We start from the raw sequence: 23,840 nt of genomic DNA on the forward strand, positions 1-23,840 counted from the left end.
AGACTGACTTGGGGTTGCTAGCCTGAAGGACCAAAGGGAAAGACTCTGAGGTAGGGAAGCCAGGAGGCACACTAGTGTTGAGGGGAGGGGACAAGAGTTCAGGTTTGGAGGGTCATCTGGGTGGGGATGTCCAAAAGGCACTTGGTAATTTCAATCTGGATTAGGCATCAGGTGTGAGGACTGTGGGAATGTGGAGCTGAGACTATGTGCCACAGAGCTGGTGGCTGACAGTGTGGGAAATGAGACCGCTGCCCTGAAAGAGTACACGGGCTATGAAACGAAGAGCAAGAACCACTGTGGAACATGCTACAAGCTTGTGAGTCTTGTTAGGTGTGTTAAGGCAGTTCCCTTGGTCTGTAATTCCCAAAACTTAGGAACTGGCAGAGGGAATCTGGTAAGGTAAGGAAAACAACATGTGAAGATCCAGAGGTGGTTTAAGGTGTCCAGGTTGACTCAGCCCAGCCTTTAGAAGCTTGTGTGAGGGGCAGCGGGTGAGTAGGGCTCATGGGATTTCTTTCCCAGCTATTGATGGCAAGTTCACCTCAGCTTTTCGCTGTCCTGGGCTGGTACCAGACAAGGCACAATTGCACCCACTTGGGGGCACAGCGTGTCTGTCCTAGGCCGACCCCAGGGTAGGGGGGCTGCAGGTAGCAGGGCCTGAGGAGGGAGGTGTGGAGGGAGGAGGCCCACTGCCATTCTTGGTATGGTTCTTCTCTCCAGGGGCAGAGCTGCATCTGGCCTCACTCTGGGCAGCTTATAAGGCCTGGTGTGAGATTTGTTGATGCAAGTGCAGCAAAAAAGGAACAAATCCGCCAGCACCAGAGCTGTTGCCACTGGAGTCCTTTTGCATACATTTTTCAAATGATAATTCACTCTACCCAGCCCCCTTCCCCACCCCCCAAGGCCGATTTATTGAAAAAACCACCTTATATGGTAATATTGTTAACACACCGTCAGCTGGCCTTTTTAGGGACTCTGTTTAAAGAAGATCCGCCTCTGGGGTTTTATATTGCTCCGGTATTTATGCCAAAGACACAGCAGCCCTCAGTCACTGGGAGAAGGACCTCTCGTCCACTCGGTGAGTACTGCACAGCCTCGGGCCAGCCCTTCCTTTCCAAGGCCGCCTGGCCCCCTGGGTGCGGGAGGCGCCTCCAGATTGGCCTGGCTTCTGTGACGCGGGCCCAGATCACACGTGAAGGCACTCCATGGGCAGTGGTGCCTCCAAGCACACTGTTGCCTTCCAGGAAAAGGCATTTCTGGCCACGGGGCTTCTTGGACAGCCCTTTGATCAGGTGGCGGGTAGGATATAACACCAGTGGTCTCTACTCACCCTGCTCACCTGGGCCAGTGCAGAGCTATATGCTCGTGTCCTTTGTCATGACTCTGAAAATCTGAGAGGCTGTTTTAGGGGAGCAGAGGGGAGCAGAGCAGGGGTTTTTAAATCAAAGCCGACAATGGTCCCAGTGTCTGTGAGATGTCTGTGTTTGGAATAGGTGTGTATTTTCTTCAGTCCCCTTTTGGGTCTCACTGTCCTCTGCTCCATGCTTGGCTGAGATGAATGGCGAATTTTCTCAATCCCTGAAGGCTCCAGGGTCACTGGGGGATGTGGGAAGTCAGGGCTGGGGCAGGGGCAAGTGTCCTGTGGCATCAAGCTCTGTTAGCTCTGGCAGGAATGAATGAACAAATTTGAGAGCCATCTAATTCATTCTGAAGGCAATGAAGCCTAGGGAAGTTAAGTGTTGCCTAAAAGTCTCACAGGCAACTGTGAGACCACCCGCCGAAGCCATCATCCACTGCTCCTGTCCCCCACAAACACACACAAATATAATTAAGAGGGAAATGAGACCAGGGGCTATTTCCACTCTGGTGACCAGAGTCTGCTAACATCTGTTTAGGGCTGAGGCAGCTTGGTGCAGTGGTGGAGGCCTTGGAGTCAGACTGCCCAGCTGCCAGAGTTACTGAGTGACCTCAGTTTTCTCTCTTGTACAATGGGAGTACTAGTAATAACATCTACTCAGCAGCACTGTTGAGTAGATAATATGTTTAATTAAATGAGATAATACGTTTACAGGGTGCTCAGCTCAGTACCCTCAGGGCCTGGCCCTGAGAGCTCAAACTTTAAGCACCTGTAAGGCTTGTTAAAACATGGACCGTCCTACCCTCCAGCCCAGATTCTGATTTCAGTAGGCTGGAGTGGGGCTGGGTAATCTCCATTCCTAGTAAGTTCCCAGGTGATACTGAGGCTGCAGGTCTGGGACCACACTTTATACATACAGGGAGGCTGTAAGCACTTGCTTTTACTATCTGAACAAGTTTAGACTTTGAGGTTAGCCCTTAGAGCCAAAAAGAGATGGAACTTCCTCTGGTGGAGAGGGATGGGCACTGGAGAAATTGCAATGAGCAGTGGATAGGTCTGGGACACAAATGGGCAATATGACATCATGACATGAGGCTAGAGTTCTTTCCTCCTTCCCTTTGCTCATTCCAGCAACATTTATTGAGTACTTACTATGTGCCAGGCACTGTTCCTATTCCTTAGGGACAATGGAGGGGCTTCTGCCATCGCTGGGAAAGATGAACAAACAAACATAAAGACAGCCCAAGAGGAGCCCTCACCTAGCCCAGGAGTTATCAGGGAAGGCTTCCTGGAGGAAGGGGTACCTGAGCTGGGTCCTGAAGTAGGACTAGTCTCCGTGTCAGGGAAGCATAGTCTTTGGACTGTTTAAGTGTCTCAATTCCACCGAATTTAGATGTCAAGGCAGGAAGCATGGAGAACTAAGGTCAGAGGGGCAGGCAGGGCCAGATTCTGAGGCCTTCATACACTAAGGAATTAAACAATGGGGTACCACAGGAGGGTGACCGCGAGAGACCTGCCCTTCGAAGGGTCTGCTCTGGCATTTGTGAGAAGACCAGACTGGAAGGGGGCTAGAGCCCTACCGCAGCGCGCTGAGGGTCCCGAGCGCCGGGCCTGCGGTGGTGCCGAGGTAGAAATAAGAACCTGAGCGTTGGTTGGGAGGGAGGTGGAAGGGAGGTGGAAGGAAGGTGGGAGGGGTGGGGTGTTGGGCGTGGCCTCCAGGGGGGCGGTGCGATTCTCTGAGGCGGGATTCCAGGGCCAGGCTGGGGCTGAGGGACGAAGTACCGGTAGGTGGAGGAAGGTGCCGTGGGGTCTGGGGTGCAGGTAGTTGGCTCTGAGGGTCTGGAGCTCAAGAGGCCGGGTCTGGACTGGAGCGGAGCCGGGAGAGCGAGTGAGAGGCCCAGGTAAAAGAACATGCCCAGATTCCTGATGATCAGAAATATTACGAAACAGAAGTCATTTTTCATTTAATTAATTGCCTATCAACCAGGTCAAGATAGCTTAAAGTTGATTAGAGTTGCTGCTACAATTTTCTACCACAGGAGTGTTTTTCGTTAAATTATTTCTCTGTGCCAAGCTCTCTAATTGTGTGGATATCCGTGTGAATGCGGATTGTTATAGGCGGCTGCTTAATGTCATTTAAAGCCCTCACTGCAGAATATTTCTCCAACTATTGTTTGAAGTCTCACCATCTGAGAGGCCTTCCTCTTAGGGCTTAAACTTTGCACTGAAGTGAAAATGTCTTTGGAAGCCGGCATAAATTATCGTCCCTTCAATAATCATTGATTTGTGAAGTGGATGGTTCAGCTCCTTCCAATACGACAGACTTCATTCTGGGAGCAAGTTCTGATGGAGAGGGGTAAGAGAGAGATCATAAGAACCATTTTTTTTTTTTCTTTTTTTTGCAGTCCTTTACAGCAGGGGTTGGCATACTTCTTCTGAGGAGGGCCAGATAGAAAGTATTGTATTTTAGGCTTTGGAAGTCTAAAGGTTTCTGTGGCAACTGCTCAAGTCTGTCTTCACAGGCAGAGCAGCCGCAGTCAGTATGTACCTGAACAGGTGTGGCTGTGTTCCAATAAAACTTTATTTATAGGCATTGAAATTTGAATTTCATGTAGTTTTCTTGGGTTCTAAAATATTACCCTTTGGCTTTTTTTGCAACCTTTGGAAAACGTCAAGGGGGACCTGACTGGCTGAGTCAGTGGAGCACATGACTCTTGATCTCGGGGTCATGAGTTCAACCCCAATATTGGGGATGGAAGTTACTTTTAAAAATAACTAAAATGTAAGAAAAAAGAAAAAATGTCAAAATCATTTTTAGCTGGTGGGACACACAAAAATCAGTGTGAGTTTGCTGGCCCTGATTTACAATTTATAGAGAATTTCCACTTTACTTCCATTATTCCATTTGCTCCATCATCCCAGGAGACAGAGGTTATCCTTTCCATTTTACAGCTGAGGAAACTGAAGTCCAGAGGGGAAGACCAGGGAAGGGCCATGGGAAGGAGGTGTCTTGAGAGAGGAGAAGGGCAAGGAAAGGGGAATTGGAGGGAACTCTGAAGTCAGATCTTATCTCCTTCAGAGTGACAGATTGGGGGGCTAACATCTCTGCCCTCATACTTGCCTGAGGGTCGCCAGGGAGATGAGTGAGTGAACAAATTCTTTGCACCCATTATGTCTTTGGGTTTTGGCCACCTTGAGGGGCGGGGGTGGGGCCATGTTTCTAACTTTATGAAGTCCTCAGTGAAGACCAGATGTGGTACGTGTTCAAAGAGCCAGAACAATTTGATTGACTTTCTCAGAGCAGAAAGTGGTTGTGACCCCAGGAAACCACAGTGACTTTGGCCCTGGTTCAGCTGACATGCTCGAGCCCAGCCACAGATTACCAGCAAGCAGCTGAGGAAGGTCTAGAATTTCTCCTGGCAGAGACATTCCAGGAGAGCCTGGTTCCACAGTGAAAGCCTTCTTCCTGGGCAGCTTGGGGCCCCATGGAGGCCCCGCTCCGGGCCAGCAGCCCCACCCTGCCTTCACCTTTCTCACTTCTCATTTGGTTCTGACTTCAAAAAAGCAGATTTAAATCCACCTAAAGTGCTGCAGAACCACATTGTTGATTTGACAGCTTTAAGTTGCTTTGTGTCTTCTCTCAGCCACTGCTCTGCTTGGGAAAGTCCAACACTCTCTGTGTGAGGGGAGCTCAGGGAGAGACAAAAGGTTCATTGAAAAGCCAGGCAGGCTTGAATTATAAACCACACCAGAGAGAGAGATGCTGAGGGGACCCTTGAGAGAGACAGTCATGGAGGTACAGCCTTGCATCTTGGCCACCTTCTAGATTTTGGGGTTGTTTTCTTCTCACGGTGGACCACCTGCTAGAACAGGGAAGCACAGTTGTTTGCTGAGCAGCTTGTGAAGAGAAAGAAAACCGCCTCCAGGTGATTCTACATCAGGTCCATGTGAGCGAGCTGTCATGAGACTGGACTGTGGGGGCACAGGGATCCCAGGGGCAGAGCGGACCAGGTCTGGGAGGGGCTGCTCAAGTGGTGGGATTGTCACGCAGCCTTTACTGAGCACCTACTCTGTGCTAACACTGAGTTAGGTTCAGGAGCTATAAACATAAATCACAGACTATCCACATAAAACACAGACTTAGTCCTGGCATAGGAGGGGTGCAGAGGCTCAGAGAGAGAAATGAACACAGACACTTTTGTTTAGGGCTTTTGCTGCCAACAGCTCTAGAGAGACAGAGAGGCAGAAGCAAAAGCACCAAACATGGAGAAGTTAGGACAGCTTCACTAAGGTGGTGAGGAAGGTGTAAGCTTCAGGCTTTGGAACCTGTCCTAGTTGATGCCAGCCCTGCCTCTTCCTGGCGAAGAGACCTTGGGCCAAGTTCTTCCACTTCTCTGAGACTAGGTTTCCAAATCTGCAAAATAGAAATAAAAATATCATCCCTTGGGGTTTTTTGTGAAGATTAAATAGATAATCTATATGAAGAGCTCCACATTTTTCAAAATTAAAAAAATCATTTTTACCAAAAATGGAACCATGGAATATTCTGCTATGTTTCCCCTAGCAATGCACCTTGCACCTTTTCTGTCCCATTAAATATTCTGCTCTCTCCATTGCATGAGGGTTTCTGGCAGTTAGTTTACAAACCAATTTATTATGTTTCTCATTTTGGTTCTTTTAAGCTGTGATAAATCAGCTCTTAGCCAAATCTCTGCACCCACCCATGAGTGGTCCCCAAAGATGAACTCCTGAAAGTGCCTTTGTGGAGTCAAGAGATATGTACATTTTTAAGACTTTGGATAAGTTTTCTTGAGTTCCCCTTCTGAAAAGTAGTACAGTTTGACACTCATGAAGGCAAACCCACCTCCCACACCTTTGCCAGCAAGGGTGGCCCAAGAACTGGTTATAGTATTCCAGCCAGAGGTGCTGGTCAACAAAGTACTGCTTACCATCCACAGGACCCCAGGTCCTGCTCACGGAGGCTGAGCAAGAACAGTCACAGTTTGCTCATTTAGACTCACATGCGGAAACTCATAGTTACTCAGTGAAATATCGAATTTCATATTATTTGATTCGGTTCATGTCTCTGTTTCTTGAGATCTTCTTGGGTTTCGATTCTACCATGTGGCATATTTAATATTACACTCTTTTCCAGCTCTGGAAACTTGATGGGCCTGTGCTCCGTATTCTCATGCAATGCATTTATAAAAATGTGTGACAAAGGACCAAGAGCGGAGCCCTGAGGGATATCGCGGCCTCCAGGTTGATGATGGTCCGTTAAATTAACACCTTTCAGTGACAGTAACTCAGGCAGCTGTAAATATGCCTAACTGATCAATTGTTCAGACCACGTGGCTTTGTCAATACAGATATCACAGGAGACCTTGTCCGATGCCAAGATCAAGTTAAGCTCAAGGTCTCCCACCTTCTGCATTTCCAGCCCACAGTGGTCCTGGGAAGAAAAGGGAAGGCTGTTAGTCTGCCAACATTTGTTATTGGTAAACCCTTGCTGATTATAAGCAACTGCTTCTTTTTTTTTTATATAAGATTTTTTAATTTATTTATTTGACAGAGAGAGATCACGAGCAGGCAGAGAGGCAGCAGAGAGAGAGAGAGAGTGGAGGAAGCAGGCTCCCTGCTGAGTAGGGAGCCCGATGTGGGGCTCCATCCCAGTACCCTGAGATCATGATCTGAGCTGAAGGCAGAGGCTTTAACCCCCTGAGCCACCCAGGCGCCCCGAGAAATCACTGCTTCTTTAATAACGTGTTCTCTAACAGTGCCTTCTGGAAACCTGCCTATCTTGCATTCAAGAGTATCTGAGGTTTTAGAAATCCGCTTTCTTTCCCGTTTTGAACATTGGAACAAACTTTGCCCATCTTTCGTCTTCTGATGGCTCTTCATCTTCCACTTCTCTAACATGGTGGGAAGTTACGGATCTTCTCTGCCATCCAGAAACTGCTCAGACCAGAAATGATTCTGTTTTAAGCAGCTAGGTAAGGGTGCTTTCCTTCAGTCTCCACCTCGTTTCAGACCTTGATTTCCCCTTCTGTTTCTTTTCTTCTGCATGTCCTTCTCCTGTACACCCAATGATTAGTTCACTCATTCATTTTGATGACAAAGATTTAAGAACCCAGTCTGTGCCAGACATGGTGTCGGGCTCACTGAGGAATCACTGGGGAACATACCAGGGAGAGCTCCCTTTTAGCTTTAAAGTTGTGTTATGAAGCTTCCGCTCAGCCTTGACTTAGCCTTTCTGACCTCATATTCACAGGTCTGTGGCTCTGTCTCCTCTTCACTTTGTCCACCTTCATCCTGAGGCCATGGAGGGGCCAGGGTCACAGGTCTCTGTAGCATTTATCTCCTTCCCACCTGTGGTCAAATATTCTGAATGAAGCTCCCACGGGCCCTCCTCCTCAGGGGTCACCTTCCCCCTCCTCTGGACTGCTGAAAGTTGGCCTCCCTGAGCCCTAGGCTGGTGCCTTTCCCACTTCCACCCTTTCCCCCCCCACCCCCCCGCCCCCATTGGGGACTCCCCAGGCTGGGAAGCTTCCGTTTTCTCCAGGAGGAGAGGCAGGGGTGGTGCTTCCTGGCTGGAACCCTCTCTCCTCTCAGGAGCTTCCTCCCTGAGGCGCTTCGGCCCTTAGGACTGAGAATTTCACTAGAACCACTGCATCATTTGTCCCTTAATGGCATGTTATATTGTTGATTTTTATTATAAACGATATGCGAATAGAGTGTCCTTGGGAAAAAATGAAAACATCACAGCTATAAGCCAGTACCTCCTCTCCTGGGTCCCTGCCTCCTCCAGAGGTAATCAGGGTGCTCTGTCAGAGACTTCGTTTTTCAGACCTTTTTGCTATGAGTTCATATCCACAAAAAGAAAATGATGAAAAAAACAACATTGTTTCGTTCTTTGAAAAGAATTCATTGCAGAGCGGTCCGGGTGGCTCAGTCAGTTACCCGTGTGCCTTGGGCTCAGGTCATGATCCTAGGGTGGTGGGATCGAGTTCCACATCGGGCTCCTTGTTCAGCAGGGAGCCTGCTTCTCCCACCCCCACCCTTTTTTTGTGGACTCTCTCTCTCTTTCTCTGTCAAATAAATTAATGCAATCTTTAAAAAAATTAGAAAGAACTCACTAGATTGTTTTATAATATAAAACATTATACTCTGCAACTTGCTCACTGAGTAGAATGGTTTAGAAAACTATCCACTTTAATCCCTATAGATTGGCCTGGCTCTTCTCTTGACTTCAGTGTAGAATCCCATAATTTGGACCTTTGAATAGTTCCAAAGTATAAGTTTATGTGTTTCTCGAGTCAGAGTTCCAGTTTCCTCCACCTTTGCCAACACCTATTGAATCTTAACCGTACGATGGATGAAAATGGTCTTATCTCACTTGTGCTTCCCTGAGCACTAGTGAGGCCGAGCATCTTTACACAAACACATTTATTTTTTCACAGTTCTGGGAATTAGAAAGTCTGAGTTCAAGGCATTGGCAGGGTTGGTTTCCTCTGAGGCCTCTCTCCTTGGCCTGAAAATGGCTGCCCTCTTGCTGTGTCTTCACATGGTCTCCCTCTGGTGCGCGTCTGTGTCCTAATTTCCTCACCCGATAAAGCTATCCATCTTACTAGATTAGTCATATTGAACACCAGTCATGTTAGATTAATGAGTTCATTTTAACTTAATTACCTCTCTAAAGACCCTACCGCCAAATACAGTCACACTCTGACATACTGGGGGTTAAGATGTTAACGTATGAATTTGGGGAGTGGGGGGTGAGGGACACAATGCAGCCCAGGCCAACAGGGTTGAGGGAAGAAGTCCACCTGTCCGTTGTGGAACTGGGCCCTGGCTGGAGGTGGACTAAAGCTCCAAAACCAAGAATCCTGTCTCCAACATGATTTCGACAAGTGGCTGACTACTTCTCTTCCCCTCCTGCTCCCAAGGTGCTCCAGCCCCTGGTTCACTTGGCCACACTCACCATGTGTGAAGAGGAGACCACTGCGCTCGTGTGTGACAATGGCTCTGGCCTGTGCAAGGCTGGCTTCGCAGGAGACGATGCCCCCCGGGCTGTCTTCCCCTCTATTGTGGGGCGCCCTCGCCACCAGGTGTGTGCTCATCTGGAGCCAAGGCACTGAGCCACTAGGAGAAAGTGCCACAGAGTGGACACTGGACTGACTGAGCTCTCTGTGTGTGTGTATGTGTGTGTATTGTATGAATGTGTGTGTTGGGGTTGGGAGACCCTCTTCTGATTAACAGAATAAGGCTTTTCAAATATCAATACCCAGGACCAAGTGCAACACATTCCAGGGATGCAGAGATGGTGTTCTATGTGCCTCAGGTCTGTGGGATTGTTAGGTTTGGAAGAAAATTTTTAAAAATACACGCAAGTAAACAAGACCCTTGCCTTTAAGAAATGTATACTCTGTGAGCTAACTTGAGATCACAGGCTAGCATAGAGACAAAAGACTTCACCAGGGGGAGTGCAAAGGAGGGAGAGATTAAATGAGTGGAGGGACCAAGGAAGGACAGGCTTGGGAGAAAAGGGATAAGAGAGCATGAGGATCTCCACATATGGGGGGGTGGGTGGCGATACAGGAGCCAAGATTTGGAGACTTAAAAATGCAAGTATTTGAGGAGGACAAGGACAAGTCCTTTGTGCGGAAGTAGAGGAGGATGTGTATGGAAGGCCTAACTCTCTCAGAAAATGAGGTCATCTTAGGAGGGAGAAGAAAGCCGAGCCCTCAGGAAAGCCTTCACCTTCTCTCCTCACTGCCTCCACGGTCGTGGATGTCTGCCTGACTCTTGTCTCTTTCTGTCCTGTCTCCAGGGGAGTCAGATATCTGTCCTATGCGTGTCCTTCTTCAGAGACCCCTCCTGGGGCCTGGGTCCCCTGAAGTAGAGCTCTCAGCTAACTCCCTTCTCCCCCGTCTTTTGCATTGCAGGGTGTCATGGTGGGAATGGGCCAGAAAGACAGCTACGTCGGGGATGAGGCTCAGAGCAAGCGAGGGATCCTAACGCTCAAGTACCCCATTGAGCACGGCATCATCACCAACTGGGACGACATGGAGAAGGTACTGGCGACCCCCCTTTTAGTGTAATAATGCATCATCATGACCCTCATCTCCCACAGGTCTCTGCCCTGTCAGCTGCCTCTAAAATGCTTCTCGTGTCCTTCTTTCCTTCCTGTCCATCCTCATGGCTACTCTCTGTGGGGCTGCCACCCGCTCTCACTGGGCGCTTGCAGTGGTGTCCTGATTTGTCTCCCGCCTTACGGACTGGTGAATTCTTTATGCTGCCGCAAAGCTTGTCTTTCTAAACACATATTGTGTCACTCGCCTCCTTGGGAATCTTCCGTAGCTCCTCATTAAGGACAGTAGGTCCCTAACCCCCTGTCTGGCATCTGAGGGCCTGTCCCACCCAATGTCCAGCTTCAGCCTCTCAAGCAGCTCCCCCCAGAGGAGGCCCTGATGCCTTGGCTGCCTCTTACAGGCACAAACGGCTTCTCTCCCTTTCATTTTCCCGGTAGTGACCTCAGGTAGGTGCATTGATGCTGGGTCGTTATGCTGATTCTCTAATGAAAATTCTAAGTAGGACTCTCTAGGGGTTTCTGGAAGCTTGTGTGTGTGTGTGTGTGTGCAAGAAAACACAGAAGTGGGGGGCAATTTTTAAATGGCAGTTTGTGATCCACAAAATCACGTGTGTAGAATGTGAATAGAGTCCTTCTAATATTCTTTTCCTAAATTCTGCTGACATTTGTCTGAGAATCCTTGTTTTGGCAAGGAGTGCCTTTTGAAGCATACTAGAGTGCTTATCGAACAGACTGTGACCAGAAGTAAAGAATGTTGCCGTGAAATCTGTAATGCACCCTGCCATTCTCTAAATCCCAGACCCAGGCACTCTGGGTGTGAGATAAATAGAAACGACACCGTAGCTTTCGTTTTGCACCATGACATGGCTAAGAGCACAGACCCCAGAGTCAGTGGCAGGGAGACCTGGGAGTGAGTCCTTCTTTCCGACCCTCAGTTTCCTCATTTGTACAGAGAAAAGAAAAACTTTTTTCATTAGGTTACTTTGGAAATTGAATTAGGTACTCAGTATAATCCCAGGGCATGCAACATACTTCATGCTCAATAAATAGCATATATTACTTGTATGGACCTAACAGTGTCTAATTCAAAAATATAATAGACAAAATATTTTAGTATATGTTTTAGCATAGTAGTAACAATGTGTGAACTCTTTATTTTTTTAAATATGTTTTATTTATTTTAAAGATTTTATTTACTTATTTGAGAGAAAGAAAGAGAGAGTGAGAAAACATGAGCTGCGGGAGGGGCAGAGGGAGAAGCAGACACCCCTCCCCTAGCAGAGCTGGGAGCTGGATGTGGGGCTCGATCCCAGGACTCTGGGGTCATGACTAGAGCCAAAGGCAGAGCCTGATGGACCGAACCACCCACATGCGCCCCATGTGTGAACCCTTTAAAGAAATTCCTGAAAATATATTGTGTGCCTGGTGCACCTGGGTGGCTCAGGTGGTTAAGCATCTGATTCTTGATCTCCAGTCAGGTCAGGATCTCAGGTCAAGATCTCAGGGTCATGAGATCGAGCCCTGCCTGGGGCTCCATGCTGGGTGTGGAGCCTGCTTAAGATTCTTTCCCTCCATGTGCTCCTTACCCCACCTCAAGTGCTCATATGTGTGTGCACTCTCTCTCTCTAAAAAAAAAAAAATATATATATATATGTGTGTGTGTGTATATGTGTGTTAAATATATATATTATAAATATATATCTATAGATAATATATTTATATTTATATAATAAATAAATTTATGTATTTATATAATATATTTCATATATAATATTATAAATATTTAAATATACACATATGTATTTTGTATACTCTAAAAATATACATATATATGTATTTAATTATACTATGTGCTTGAAAGAAAAACACAATAGATGAAAGCTGTGTTTGTTATCATCTTGGGTGTCTTTCTCCCCTCCAGACTTTGAAACCAAGATCAAGGGGCCATATCTGATTCCTACCTGCTCTCTGCACAGTTAGCACCATCCTAGCCCAAAGCCAGGAGCCCACAATTATATGAGTACAATGGAAGCGGATGGCCCTGAGCCCCGCCTCTGAGGAAATCAGAGCCCTATGTCCCTGCCACTTGGCTGAACCCCTCTGAAATACAGACTCCTGTTGGGTCGTCTTGGATCACTGGACACAGTGGGGAAGAAATTACTTCCTCTAAAGCAGTGATTCTCAACAGGAGCAATTTTGCCTCCTGGGGGGCATCTGGCAATATCTGGAGACATTATTGCTTGTCATCGCTGGAGAGGTGCTGCTGGCATCTCATGGGTGGAGGCCAGGAATGCCAAACATCCTGGAATGCACAGGTCAGCCCCCCACATCGCTGAATTACCCAACTTAAAATGTCAAAGTGCTGCGGTTGGGAAACGCTGCCCTAAAGCCCCAGCCTGGCCAGTCACACAGGGGACGGTTCAAGCATAGCTGTCAGCTTCCCAGCAGGAGAGAGCACACACTCAGCAGCTGTCCTGAATTAAGAAAGGACTACTTAGAGAGGTGTGAGCAGAGTTATGGAACCAGAAAGGGGAGTTGAGGCACCCATGTAGTCAGAACAGAGGAGCACTCTTACACCTGTAAACCTGAAGGGTGGGGGTGGGGCAGTGTCACTGGAGCAGGGAGAGGGGCCGTCCAATAGGGGTGGGGCTCATGGAGGACCACACCGTTGCTTGGAGAAACACCCGGACATCTCTCCCTCTTCCCATCCTCTTGCTGGTGTCTTGCATCAGCCGAACATAGCCAGAAGCCGGGAGACAAGGAATACTGAGAGATGCGATTGGCCTGGCCCCCACCCCCAGGGGCAGAAGGTGGGAAGAGACAGAAGAGGGGGGAGTTCAAATGGAAATAATCCATATGCTAAGTATATTGGCCCCAGGCCTGAGTCCTGTCTGGGCCCCTGTTGGAAAGGAACATAATCTCTAAAGGTCAAGCAGAAATTGCCAGGATTCCTCTCCAGAGGTGAGGAGGTCTCCTCTCTAGAACCCAGCCCGTGCTATGAACAAGGTGTCATCTCCCCCACCATGAGCATGCCAGTTAGAGTTTTCTAGGAATCTCCTTGGCTCATTTGACTTTTGTCTCAACCAGATCTGGCACCACTCCTTCTACAATGAGCTGCGGGTAGCACCCGAGGAACACCCCACCCTGCTGACAGAGGCCCCCCTAAATCCCAAAGCCAACAGGGAGAAGATGACCCAGGTAAGAGGCCAGAGAGTCTTAAACATGAACACAGGAATGTAGCATGGATCCCTTCTCCCTTCCATGCATCAGGACGACAACAATTTCTGAGGACATGCTGTATACGTGGTCTATACCAGGCCCCGTGGGAGGCGGGAGTGGGGTAAATAAACACAGCCTCTTGCCTTTAATAAGGTTAAAACCATCCTGTGGGCCAAGAGGCGCTGTGATTTCTGCCAGATCCCCCTGTATCCGCATTGTTCTTTCAGATCATGTTTGAGACCTTCAATGTTCCTGCCATGTACGTCGCCATCCAAGCTGTGCTCTCTCTCTATGCCTCTGGCCGTACAACAGGTGAGTAGCCTGTAATCCCATCCCTTCCTGACTCTGGGGGGCAGAAGAGAAAGCTGGGCTCCCGCAGAGTTTCCTGCTCAGGAGAATCAAAGGGACAGCCAAAGTCCAGGGAAAACCCCGCATGGAGGTAACAGAAAGGAATGCATTCAGGTCTACCCGGTAGAGCTGGCAAGGATTTATATGAACCAAGCATGACCAGTACATCCAGCAGGGGCCGTTTTCCTCACAGCAGTCAGTCCCCGAGCTTACACACACTTTCCAAGAATACTGGAATATTCCTGCTTGTGAACTTGTGATGTGGCTATCTGTGTGCCCTTTGTATGGAAAGATGCTCAGGGAAACAGAGGGAACATCAAGATAAAGCAATTTCTAATTGGGGGGGGGTGCCTGGGTGGCTCAATGGGTTGAGCCTCTGCCTTTGGCTCAGGTCATGATCTCAGGGTCTTGGGATCGAGCCCCACATCGGGTTCTCTGCTCAGTGGGGAGCCTGCTTCTCCCCTTCTCTCTCTCTGCCTGCCTCTCTGCCTACTTGTGATCTCTGTCAAATAAATAAATAAAATCTTAAAAAAAAAAAAAAGCAATTTCTAATGGGGATTTGACGGCTTCCATGAACATAGCTCAACATTCATTCATTCAAGTATTCATTATTTGTTCGTCCATTCATTCATTCATCAGGTATTTTTCCATTACTTCCTACCATGAGGCAAAGACTACACCAGCCCATGGCTGCACACCAACAAGGAAGACAGCCCTGCCGTCACAGAGCTAACAGTCTAGTAGGGGGAGCAGGGCAAACACAAAAGATAATTTCACTGCTGATGACAAGGACAGCGATGGGGAATGTGTGATGGTTCTATAACTTATTTGTTTTACCGTTTCTCTACTGCTGGACTTTATGGTCGTCTCCAGTTTTTATTTTTTATTGCAAAATATGCTCTGATCAACGCCCTTGTACAAGTGTAAGCTCCTGATCCCTGGGCATTTATTTTGCTTCTGGCCCTTACTAAACCATCTTATTGTGCTAATCATGTCTCAGTTGGTTCTCTTGGGTCTTCCAGGTATACAGCCTCATCATCTGCAAACAATGACAATTCTGTTTCCTTTTGATAATATCTCTTTTTCTATTTCCTGTCATATTGCTTTGGCTAGAACATCTAGGACAATATTAAATAATAAAGCAATAATAATAATAATAACAATAATATACTGTTTCTCCATCAGTTACGATATGGCTTTTGGACTGAGAGAGATTTATTATCATATTGAAAAGCTCCTTTCCCTCCATGGTTTATCATCAGTAGAGAATGTTAATTTTTTTTTCACATCAGCTGGTTTTTATAGTCCCTTCCAGATCTAACATTCTCCATGCATGTACATATGGGTTAGTTTAATGCCAGAAGGATATGCAAATTATCCAGTCTCCCTTAGAGAGTCGGCAACTAAGATGCACATTGACAGATATGCAGTACAGTGAAAGTGGTTTTTTTTTAAGATTTTATTAATTTATTCTAGATAGAGAGAATGAGAGAGAGAGAGAGAGCTTGAGAAGGGAAGGGTCAGCGGAGAGCCTGATGCGGGACTCGATCCCAGGACTCCAGGATCCTGACCTGAGCTGAAGGCAGTTGCTCAACCACCTGAGCCACCCAGGCGCCCCAGTACTGTGAAAGTGTTTTAAGGAATACAAGAAGGGAAGATGTTTTACTTGCCTTCCAGAAGGCTACAGTCTCATTTGGGAGAATAAATGAAGTACACAAAAATTATTACTGATGATCCTTATGGTGGGTGAATTTTCTCAGCTGCTGGAGAAAAATATGGTAGTTGAAGACCATTTGGTGACTGGTCCCAGAAAGATGAAAGACAAGAAGTTTTCATAGGTCCTATCCCCTCTCTCCATAGGCATCGTGCTGGATTCCGGGGATGGTGTCACCCACAATGTCCCCATCTATGAGGGCTACGCACTGCCCCATGCCATCATGCGCCTTGACCTGGCTGGCCGTGACCTCACTGACTACCTCATGAAGATCCTCACAGAGAGAGGCTATTCCTTTGTGACCACAGGTATCCAGCCCCTTTCCTGATTTTGACTTGAGCTCAAACCAAATCTGATCTGGGACCAAACGTTCTCTGATGAAAAGTCTGTGGCCCCCATCCTCAAATTCTCTAAAGATAGATGGGGAGGATTCTAGGCTGGAACTGGGCCTCTGGACAAGACAGATAGTCAAGGTGGCCTTATTTATGGCAGAAGATTCCCAACTGAGATGGTCTCGGGATGGGAACAAGGCCTCCTTATGTGCCCTTTCACAGCATTCCTTCCTTCCCCAGAGACCTGCTATCTCTGGTTTTTACGGGGTTGAATGATAGTAAAAAATATGATGATGCATTTTGTTACTGAAGGGAATTTATGGTTTCTCTGAGGACACATGGAATAAATAAGGTCTGAATTTCTAAGAAGTTGTCATGGCTCAGTGCCCAGCCCAGGCAAGAGGAGACTTTAGGCAGGAGCTTTCCTAGATTCTGTAAGATCACAACAAATCCTCCTACGTCTGTACCAGGACTGTGCCCTGTAACGCCCTCAGGAAGGCCCGTAGCTTTGTCAGGGCAGAGTAAAGAAAAGCCCATGCGAAGTTTTGCCTAGGAATCAAGATTTTGGACTTGCACTTTAGGAAGAGGAATGAAAAATTAACATTTGTCCTAAAAATGAATCCAAAGTAGAAGAAGAGTTTTTCATGGAGATCAAAGTAGGACAAACTAACAGAACAGAGGATCTACTTTCTGTCATTTCTTCTCTTTCTAGCCGAGCGAGAAATCGTGCGAGACATCAAGGAGAAGCTGTGCTATGTGGCCCTGGACTTCGAGAATGAGATGGCCACGGCAGCCTCCTCTTCCTCCCTGGAGAAGAGCTATGAGTTGCCAGATGGGCAGGTCATCACCATTGGCAACGAGCGCTTCCGCTGCCCCGAGACCCTCTTCCAGCCTTCTTTCATTGGTGAGGTGCTGCCCTCTGTCCCTGCTAATTGGGAGTGGAGGGGGTGAGGTGGAGGAGTGGGAAAAATACCAGGAGTCATGCACACTTTGTTTATAGTTCATACATAGCCCATATTTTTCCAGGAAGGGCCCAAACATATCAACAATACAACCAGATAAAATCTAACTTTTATTTATTTATTTTTAAGATTTTATTTTTTTTTTAAGTAAGCTCCACACCCAACGTGGGGCTTGAACTCACAACCCCAAGATCAAATGTCATATGCTGTACCGACTGAGCCAGCCTGGTGCCCTGATAAAATTTAATTTTAAATAGAAGGATAGGGAAATCAAAATAAAAGAAAAGCAGAATAGGGACTATAACATAAAACTAAGAATAAGGCTAATACACAAAACACTTCTTGGATTGAAGTCACCGGGGCCAAAACCCATAGCGGTAAGCAGGACGGGTTTGGGGTCAGTCCTGGTCTCAGGTCCTGATTCTGCCCCTTTAAAGCCTGTCACCTTGGACGTGTTACTTTCTTCAAATCTCAGTTTTCTCATCTATAAAGTGGAAATAATGATTAGTGCCAACTAGATGGGGTTGCAACAAGGACTAAGTACAAAACTATTTAGTACAAGGACAACTACTCTCTTGAGGACTGTGTGGGAAGAGTCGGGCCTGTAAACAAATGTTAACAGACAGCAGTAGCGCATAGCAGCTGAACAAAGTGATATAAGCCTAAGAGATCAGTAAAGTCTTCTTAGGGAAGGCGAACATTTGAGCAGAATCTTAAAGAATGAGTATCATTTGATGGTGTCTGGGGGCAGAAGGAGTGCAGGATGGCAAATGGCATCCAAGGCAGATGGAAGGGTACATGTGAAGACATGGAGGTGTGCAAGGTCATATTCTACTTGGGACACGATGAGAGAAGTGTGTGTGTGTGTTTGCACACGGGAAAATGAAGAGAGTTGCTGGACCACACCAAGAGCATAGTGGTTAATCATATCAGCAATGAGATCCCTGAAAGCTGTGAAGCAGCACTGTAGCCAGATTAGGTTTGTATTTTAGGAGATTCCTCTAACCTCAGTGTGAAATTATGTCACATGGAGGAAAGACTAGAGGTGGGGGAGGCCAGGAGGTGGGCATGAACTAGTTTGGCCTACAGGCCTTTCACTGTGGAAGGCCCCGGCGGCAAGCTAAGGTAGCTAGATGTAACCTGTAGATAAGGGGGGGGCTGTCAAAGATGACATGATGAGTATACCCATGCAATGGAACATTTTTTGACAATAAAAGAGATTAAAGCACCAACACACACTCTAACATAGATGCACCTTGAAAACATGGGTTGCAGTGTGAACATGAACATGCCGTTAAGTGATAGGCACCAGACGCAAAAGGCTACATATCGTAGGATTCCATTTATATGAAATGTCCAGAACAGACCAGTCTATAGAGAAAGAAAATAAATTAGTGGTCCCCTAGGACTGGGGGAGGGGTGAAGGGGAAGATCGCAGTGTCTACTAAAGGGTATGGAGTTTCTCTTTGGGGTGTTACAGATGTTCTAAAATTAGATTTTGGCAATGGTTGCACAGTCCATGAATCAACTAAAAACTACTGGACTTTGGAAGGGTGAATATTACGATATGTGAATTATAACTCAATAAAACTTGAAAAAAGATGACTCAGTGAAAGTGTTCCCTTAGAAATATGCCTCAGCTGATCAATGTGAAAGATCAATCGGAATAGGAGGAACCAAAGGCCAGTTGGAGGTCTGATCCTGTAAGCTGTCTGGGAGGTGATTAAGGGTCTGAGCTAAGGTAGTTGCAACAACAGAAGGATCCCTTGAGGAGCTGGAGGTGTGGGTATTTATGAATTGACGGGTGCTGACTCTTACTATGACCTGTGTAGGCATGGAGTCTGCCGGAATTCATGAAACCACCTATAATTCCATCATGAAGTGTGACATTGACATCCGCAAGGACTTATATGCCAACAATGTCCTCTCGGGGGGTACTACCATGTACCCTGGCATTGCTGACAGGATGCAGAAGGAGATCACAGCCCTGGCCCCCAGCACCATGAAGATCAAGGTGGGTCCTGCCCCCCAGATCCCTCCACCCAGTCCTTGGGATAAAGACTTGCCTGCCTGGGAGATGTTCTAAGTCGGTCTGCCTGGCCTGTAGATTGGTGGCCTCCTGGGCTCAGCATTCTCCTGGTCTGGGACAGATTCCATCTCGAGGGATTATGTTCCTCAGGCACTGATGAAATGGGGACATGTAGAGCATGGGATCTCAAATGTAACCCTATGATGTCCTATGACAAGGGTTGAGAGAATTTGGGAGGAAGAGAATATTGAGGGGCTGAGGATGCAATCAAGAGGAGGGAAAGGATGGGAAGAAAAGAAGGAAGCAACGCTACAGTGTCTTCAGACTTTAAAAGGGATGTGCGTGTTCCCCCAGAGACCGGTGAAAGTTCCAGAGATAAAGTTTGGCATGGGGCAGGCTTCTGGTTCAGACTCACAGTGACATCACTTGATTCCTGGACAACCTGTGATCTGTTGTATCCTCTTGGCTCCCGTCCTCCCCACGCCGCTACTCACCAAGGCGGCTCAACGCACGGGCCTCATCAGAATGGGGGCCTTTTATCTTCAGCTTCTCTCCAGCCTCTGGTCCCAAGCAACCATACAGAGCTTTTTTTTTTTTTTTTTTTAAGATCTTATTCATTCATTTGACAGAGAGAGCGCACAAGCAGGTGGAACAGCTGGCAGAGACAGAGGGAGAAGCAGGCTCCCCACTGAGCAGGGAGCCCAATGTGGGGCTCGATCCCAGGACCCTGAGATCATGACCCGAGCTGAAGGCAGAAGCCCAACCGAGCCACCCAGGCGCCATACAGAACTTTTTAGGGTTTCTAGGAACGTTGCAGCTAGCAGGTTTAGAAAAGGAGTTGGGAATTGAATAGAGATAACAAATAGGTTGAGAGTTACAAAGTCTCACAGTAAACTTGGTCTCTGGGAGTTCGATACATCTGAGTGTATTCTAAGAAACTTTTTCACAAAGGAAGGCTGCCCCAGGGCTTCCCGCTGCCTAGCGGATGGTGCTCAGCAAAGGCAAGCAGAAAACAGGTGGGAGCCTGTGGGCCCTTCTCACGGGGAGCCACGGGGGGGAGCCACGCTTCCTGAAGCTGCCACACTGGGGGCATGGCGCCAGGCCCAAGGCAGGGGCTTTTTACCAGGACCATTGACTACATCCCACCTCACCCCCAGATTCTGGCTCACCAGATCCAGGGCGCCCCCATCACCTACACCGATAACACACATACGCATTTCCATGCATATCCCAATTTGTGACCCACTGCCCTGAGTTTAACAGCACGTGCCAGCCTTCAAGCTTTCAGCCTTCAAACTTCAAGGTTTAGAATCTAATCAGGAGGCATGATCGCTGAGAGGGCAATGTAAATAAGACGTGGCCGGGGCGGGGCGGGGGGGGGGGACACCTGGGTGGCTCAGTGGGTTAAAGCCCCTGCCTTCGGCTCAGGTTGTCATCCCAGGGTCCTGGGATCGAGCCCTACATCGGGCTCTCAGCTTAGCAGGGAGCCTGCTTCCTCGTCTCTTTCTCTGCCTGCCTCTCTGCCTACTTGTAATCTCTGTCAAATAAATAAAATCTTTTAAAAAAATCAGAACTTTAAAAAAAAAAAAAGACAGGAGGAGAGGAAAGGGCACTCAACAGGGGAAATTAGACGGAGCAAAAGTGCCTCAGGGTGTGTGTGCGTGCAGGTACGAACAGCCCAGCCAAACGGGACAGCCAGATTTGTGTAGAGGAACTGGGGAGACGAGACAGATGTCGAGGATATGGAAGAAGAGAGGTGAGGTGGGTTGGCATTGAGACGGAGGACCCCAGCCCAGGACTCTTCTCACAGCCCGAGCCACACAGCAATAATGTGACTGTGCTGTTCCTTGAGGTATCAGTCCAAAGAGTGATCGAGTGCCTTTTCTGACTGAATAATAAGATAACTTCTCACGACTCCTCTTCTGCAAATCCATGATCTCCGCAACTTAGGAAAGATGTAGAGAGGGTCTAAGGAGACAAAAACAATCAGTTCTGTGTCCCATTTTTTTCTGGCCCTGGATTCTTTGACTCTTTAGTGGCTGTCCCTCTGGATCCACTTGTAGGTGGTGTTCAAAGTTGTCTAACTGGCAACCAATTTCTAGAAGCTAAGCTCGGGACTCCCAGTGGCAGGGATGCACCACGCGTCACTGAACTTGAGAACTTGTCAGCTACCAGTGGCTATCAACAGATGAGACTCAAGACAGGGTCTGAGTGCTCTAGCCGACTCAGGATTGGCAGAAGCTCAGCCTCAGCTGCCCATACAGCCAAACTCCAGGCAAGAACAGAGAGGTGCTGTCCCTGTCGATGTTTGTCTTGGTCATCTATTGCCGAGGAGCAAGGAACTGTGAAATCTCAGGGACATAACCATAAGTGTTTATCTCGTGTGCAACTGCAGGTCAGCTGGGAGTGAGCGGTCTAAGTCAGGCCTGGTTTGGCAGCTCTGCCGGGCTGGCCAGCTTGGGTCAGGTCCAGAGCTCTCCTGCTGGGGCCCAGGCTGAAGGGCCAGTAGCCTCCTAAGGGAAGCCCTTCTCATCAAGGCAGAAGCACAGTTTCCTGCCTGAGGCACATTTCAAGTTCCTGTTTCTGTCACGTCTGCCAATGTCCCATCCCTCAAAGCAAATACAGAGCCCAGCCCCAAAGTCACAAAGCAAAACAGTGTGCCCTTCCCATGGGGGGAGGACTGAGGGCCGGAATAAAGATTTGAGCAACAATCTAATCTACCCCAAGGTTTTACCCTGTTTGTTTCTGACCGTGGAGGCGGTCCTTATCTGGAGCAGCCCCGCACTGTGATGAGAGGATCTCCTGGACCAGTTCCCTATTCCCTTGGGCACTAATCGTGATTCACCACATTTATTCTTTGCAGATTATCGCTCCCCCAGAGCGGAAGTACTCGGTCTGGATTGGAGGCTCCATCCTGGCTTCTCTCTCCACCTTTCAGCAGATGTGGATCAGCAAGCCCGAGTATGACGAGGCAGGGCCCTCCATTGTCCACAGGAAGTGCTTCTAAAGTCAGAACAGACTCTCTAGGGTTCCCCTGGAGACTGCTCTGTTACCCGTCATGAAACATTAAAACCTGCAAAGCCTTACTTCTCGTGTGGGGCTTTTGTTTTCCCCCTTCCTGGACTTTCACACAGTGCTGAGGGCTTTTCACACCTTATTACTCATCCACACAGTGATCCTGTGAGATGCATGTATTCCCATATTACAGATGAGGAAACTGAGGCTCAGAGAAGTTAAGAACTTGCTAAAGACAAGAGAACCAAGATTAAAATCCAAGTGTGTCTGACTCTAAAGCTAGTACTCCTACTGTATTGCCTTGTTTCCCTTTCCTTGAACATGAGTAAGAATGAGGGCTAGATGACTCTTGATGGCAGGTAAAGAAACAAGGACTTTCAGAGGTGTGAGTCCTTGTACTCAAGGGCAACACACAGAACATAACCCGGAAGGGGAAACACAAGATTTATAGGCTATGACATAAGATGTTTGAAGCACAATGTTTGAATTTGGGTGGTGGAAGGTCATAATGGGCTTAAGATCTCTATGAGGCCTTTGTTATTGAGGATTAGGCTGTATTTTGCCTCAAAACTAACCAAGAAAGGAGCAGCACCCTTAGGAAGAATTTTTTTTCTTTACCTCCTCTCCTCCTCCTCCTTCCTCTTCTTCTTCTCCCTCTCCCCATCTTGTTCTTGTTCTCCTTTTCCCCTTCTTCCTCCTCTTCTTCTCCTCCTCCCTTCTTCTCCTCCTTCTCTCTCTCTCTCAGTCTCTTTCCCTCTTTGTTATTTGTTCCCCACTCCCTGCCCTTAGTCAATTCTGTTAAAATGTCACAAGTATTTACTGAATTTGGGGCATCTGTTATTACTGGGTAAGGCCACATGGGACTTATGTATCCAGCAAAGATGATTCCTGCCCATCAAAGTATCATTGCATAAAAGGGGGGGCACATACATGACAACGATTTAAGGTGAAATAGAAGCACCCATAAAATACAACAAGAAAACAAAGGGTAGGGGCGCCTGGGTGGCTCAGTGGGTTAAAGCCTCTGCCTTTGGCTTGGGTCATGATCTCAGGGTCCTGGGATCGAGCCCCACATCGGGCTCTCTGCTCAGCAGGGAGCCTGCTTCCTCCTTGCTCTCTGCCTGCCTCTCTGCCTACTTGTGATTTCTCTCTCTCTCTGTCAAATAAATAAATAAATCTTTTTTTAAGGGTAATAATAATAGCATTGGTCGAGTGCTTATACTATGCAAGGCCCTAGGTTAAGAGCTTTCCATGGACTTCCTCACCATAACCCTATTAGCAGGTACTAGTATCATTCCCATTTTATAGCTAGTTTATGAGGTAATGTGTTCAACCCAGCTAGTTAATAGCAGAACTAGATTCCCACTTTTGCCTGGTGTACCCTTCACTATCTCTACCCACTCACGTCCCATCCTTGATGCTCCTGAGCAGATCCCACTTGGCTGTGAGCCTTCCCAGACACATCTATTTGGAAACAGTGGAAGTACACAGACCTCAACATCAAGACAAGCTTCCTCTGCCATCCCTGCACTTGCCCTCCAAGGTGGGGTGGAGAAGCATGTTTTACAAAACTCCCTAGTGGACTTATGTCTAAGACAGGTTTCCCAAAAGCAGACCCTGAAGTGAGGACACGCAGGCAAGTGATTTAACAAAGTGCTTGTTGGGGAAACCAGTGAGCAGAGTAGGAGATGCAGGACAAGAATGGGGAAGAAGCCCAGCAGGGAACCTCTCAGACGGAGTTCCACAGAGGATGGCTTACCTGGGTCCCCAGGC

At 47.7% G+C, this 23,840-nt stretch overlaps 1 protein-coding gene across 2 annotated transcripts; it reads left to right on the forward strand.

Annotated features, from left to right (window-relative positions):
* The first annotated feature begins 981 nt into the window (after window positions 1-981).
* LOC111147986 (actin, gamma 2, smooth muscle, enteric) lies at window positions 982-22,137 on the forward strand. Of its 2 annotated transcripts, none has more exons than XM_022504323.1 (9): window positions 982-1,078; window positions 9,304-9,465; window positions 10,303-10,431; window positions 13,536-13,646; window positions 13,895-13,979; window positions 15,876-16,037; window positions 16,774-16,965; window positions 18,856-19,037; window positions 21,916-22,137. In XM_022504323.1, the coding sequence occupies exons 2-9, from the start codon at window positions 9,340-9,342 to the stop codon at window positions 22,057-22,059; spliced, it is 1,131 nt and encodes a 376-aa protein (XP_022360031.1). In that variant the 5' UTR covers window positions 982-1,078; window positions 9,304-9,339; the 3' UTR covers window positions 22,060-22,137. The 2 variants fall into 2 exon arrangements, with proteins under 2 accessions (XP_022360031.1, XP_022360032.1); XM_022504324.1 differs by lacking the exon at window positions 982-1,078 and adding an exon at window positions 4,728-4,808.
* Window positions 22,138-23,840: the final 1,703 nt, after the last annotated feature.

The sequence above is a fragment of the Enhydra lutris genome, unplaced genomic scaffold, assembly GCF_002288905.1.
Source record: "Enhydra lutris kenyoni isolate GAN:26980312 unplaced genomic scaffold, ASM228890v2 scaffoldscaffold18, whole genome shotgun sequence".
Taxonomy (NCBI): Eukaryota; Metazoa; Chordata; class Mammalia; order Carnivora; family Mustelidae; genus Enhydra; species Enhydra lutris.

Coding starts and splice junctions, on each gene's coding strand:
- LOC111147986 (XM_022504323.1), top strand. CDS start 9,340: ATGTGTGAAGAGGAGACCACTGCGCTCGTGTGTGACAATGGCTCTGGC. Junction 16,038..16,773: donor CTATTCCTTTGTGACCACAG/GTATCCAGCCCC, acceptor TTCTCTTTCTAG/CCGAGCGAGAAATCGTGCGA. Junction 19,038..21,915: donor CCAGCACCATGAAGATCAAG/GTGGGTCCTGCC, acceptor TATTCTTTGCAG/ATTATCGCTCCCCCAGAGCG.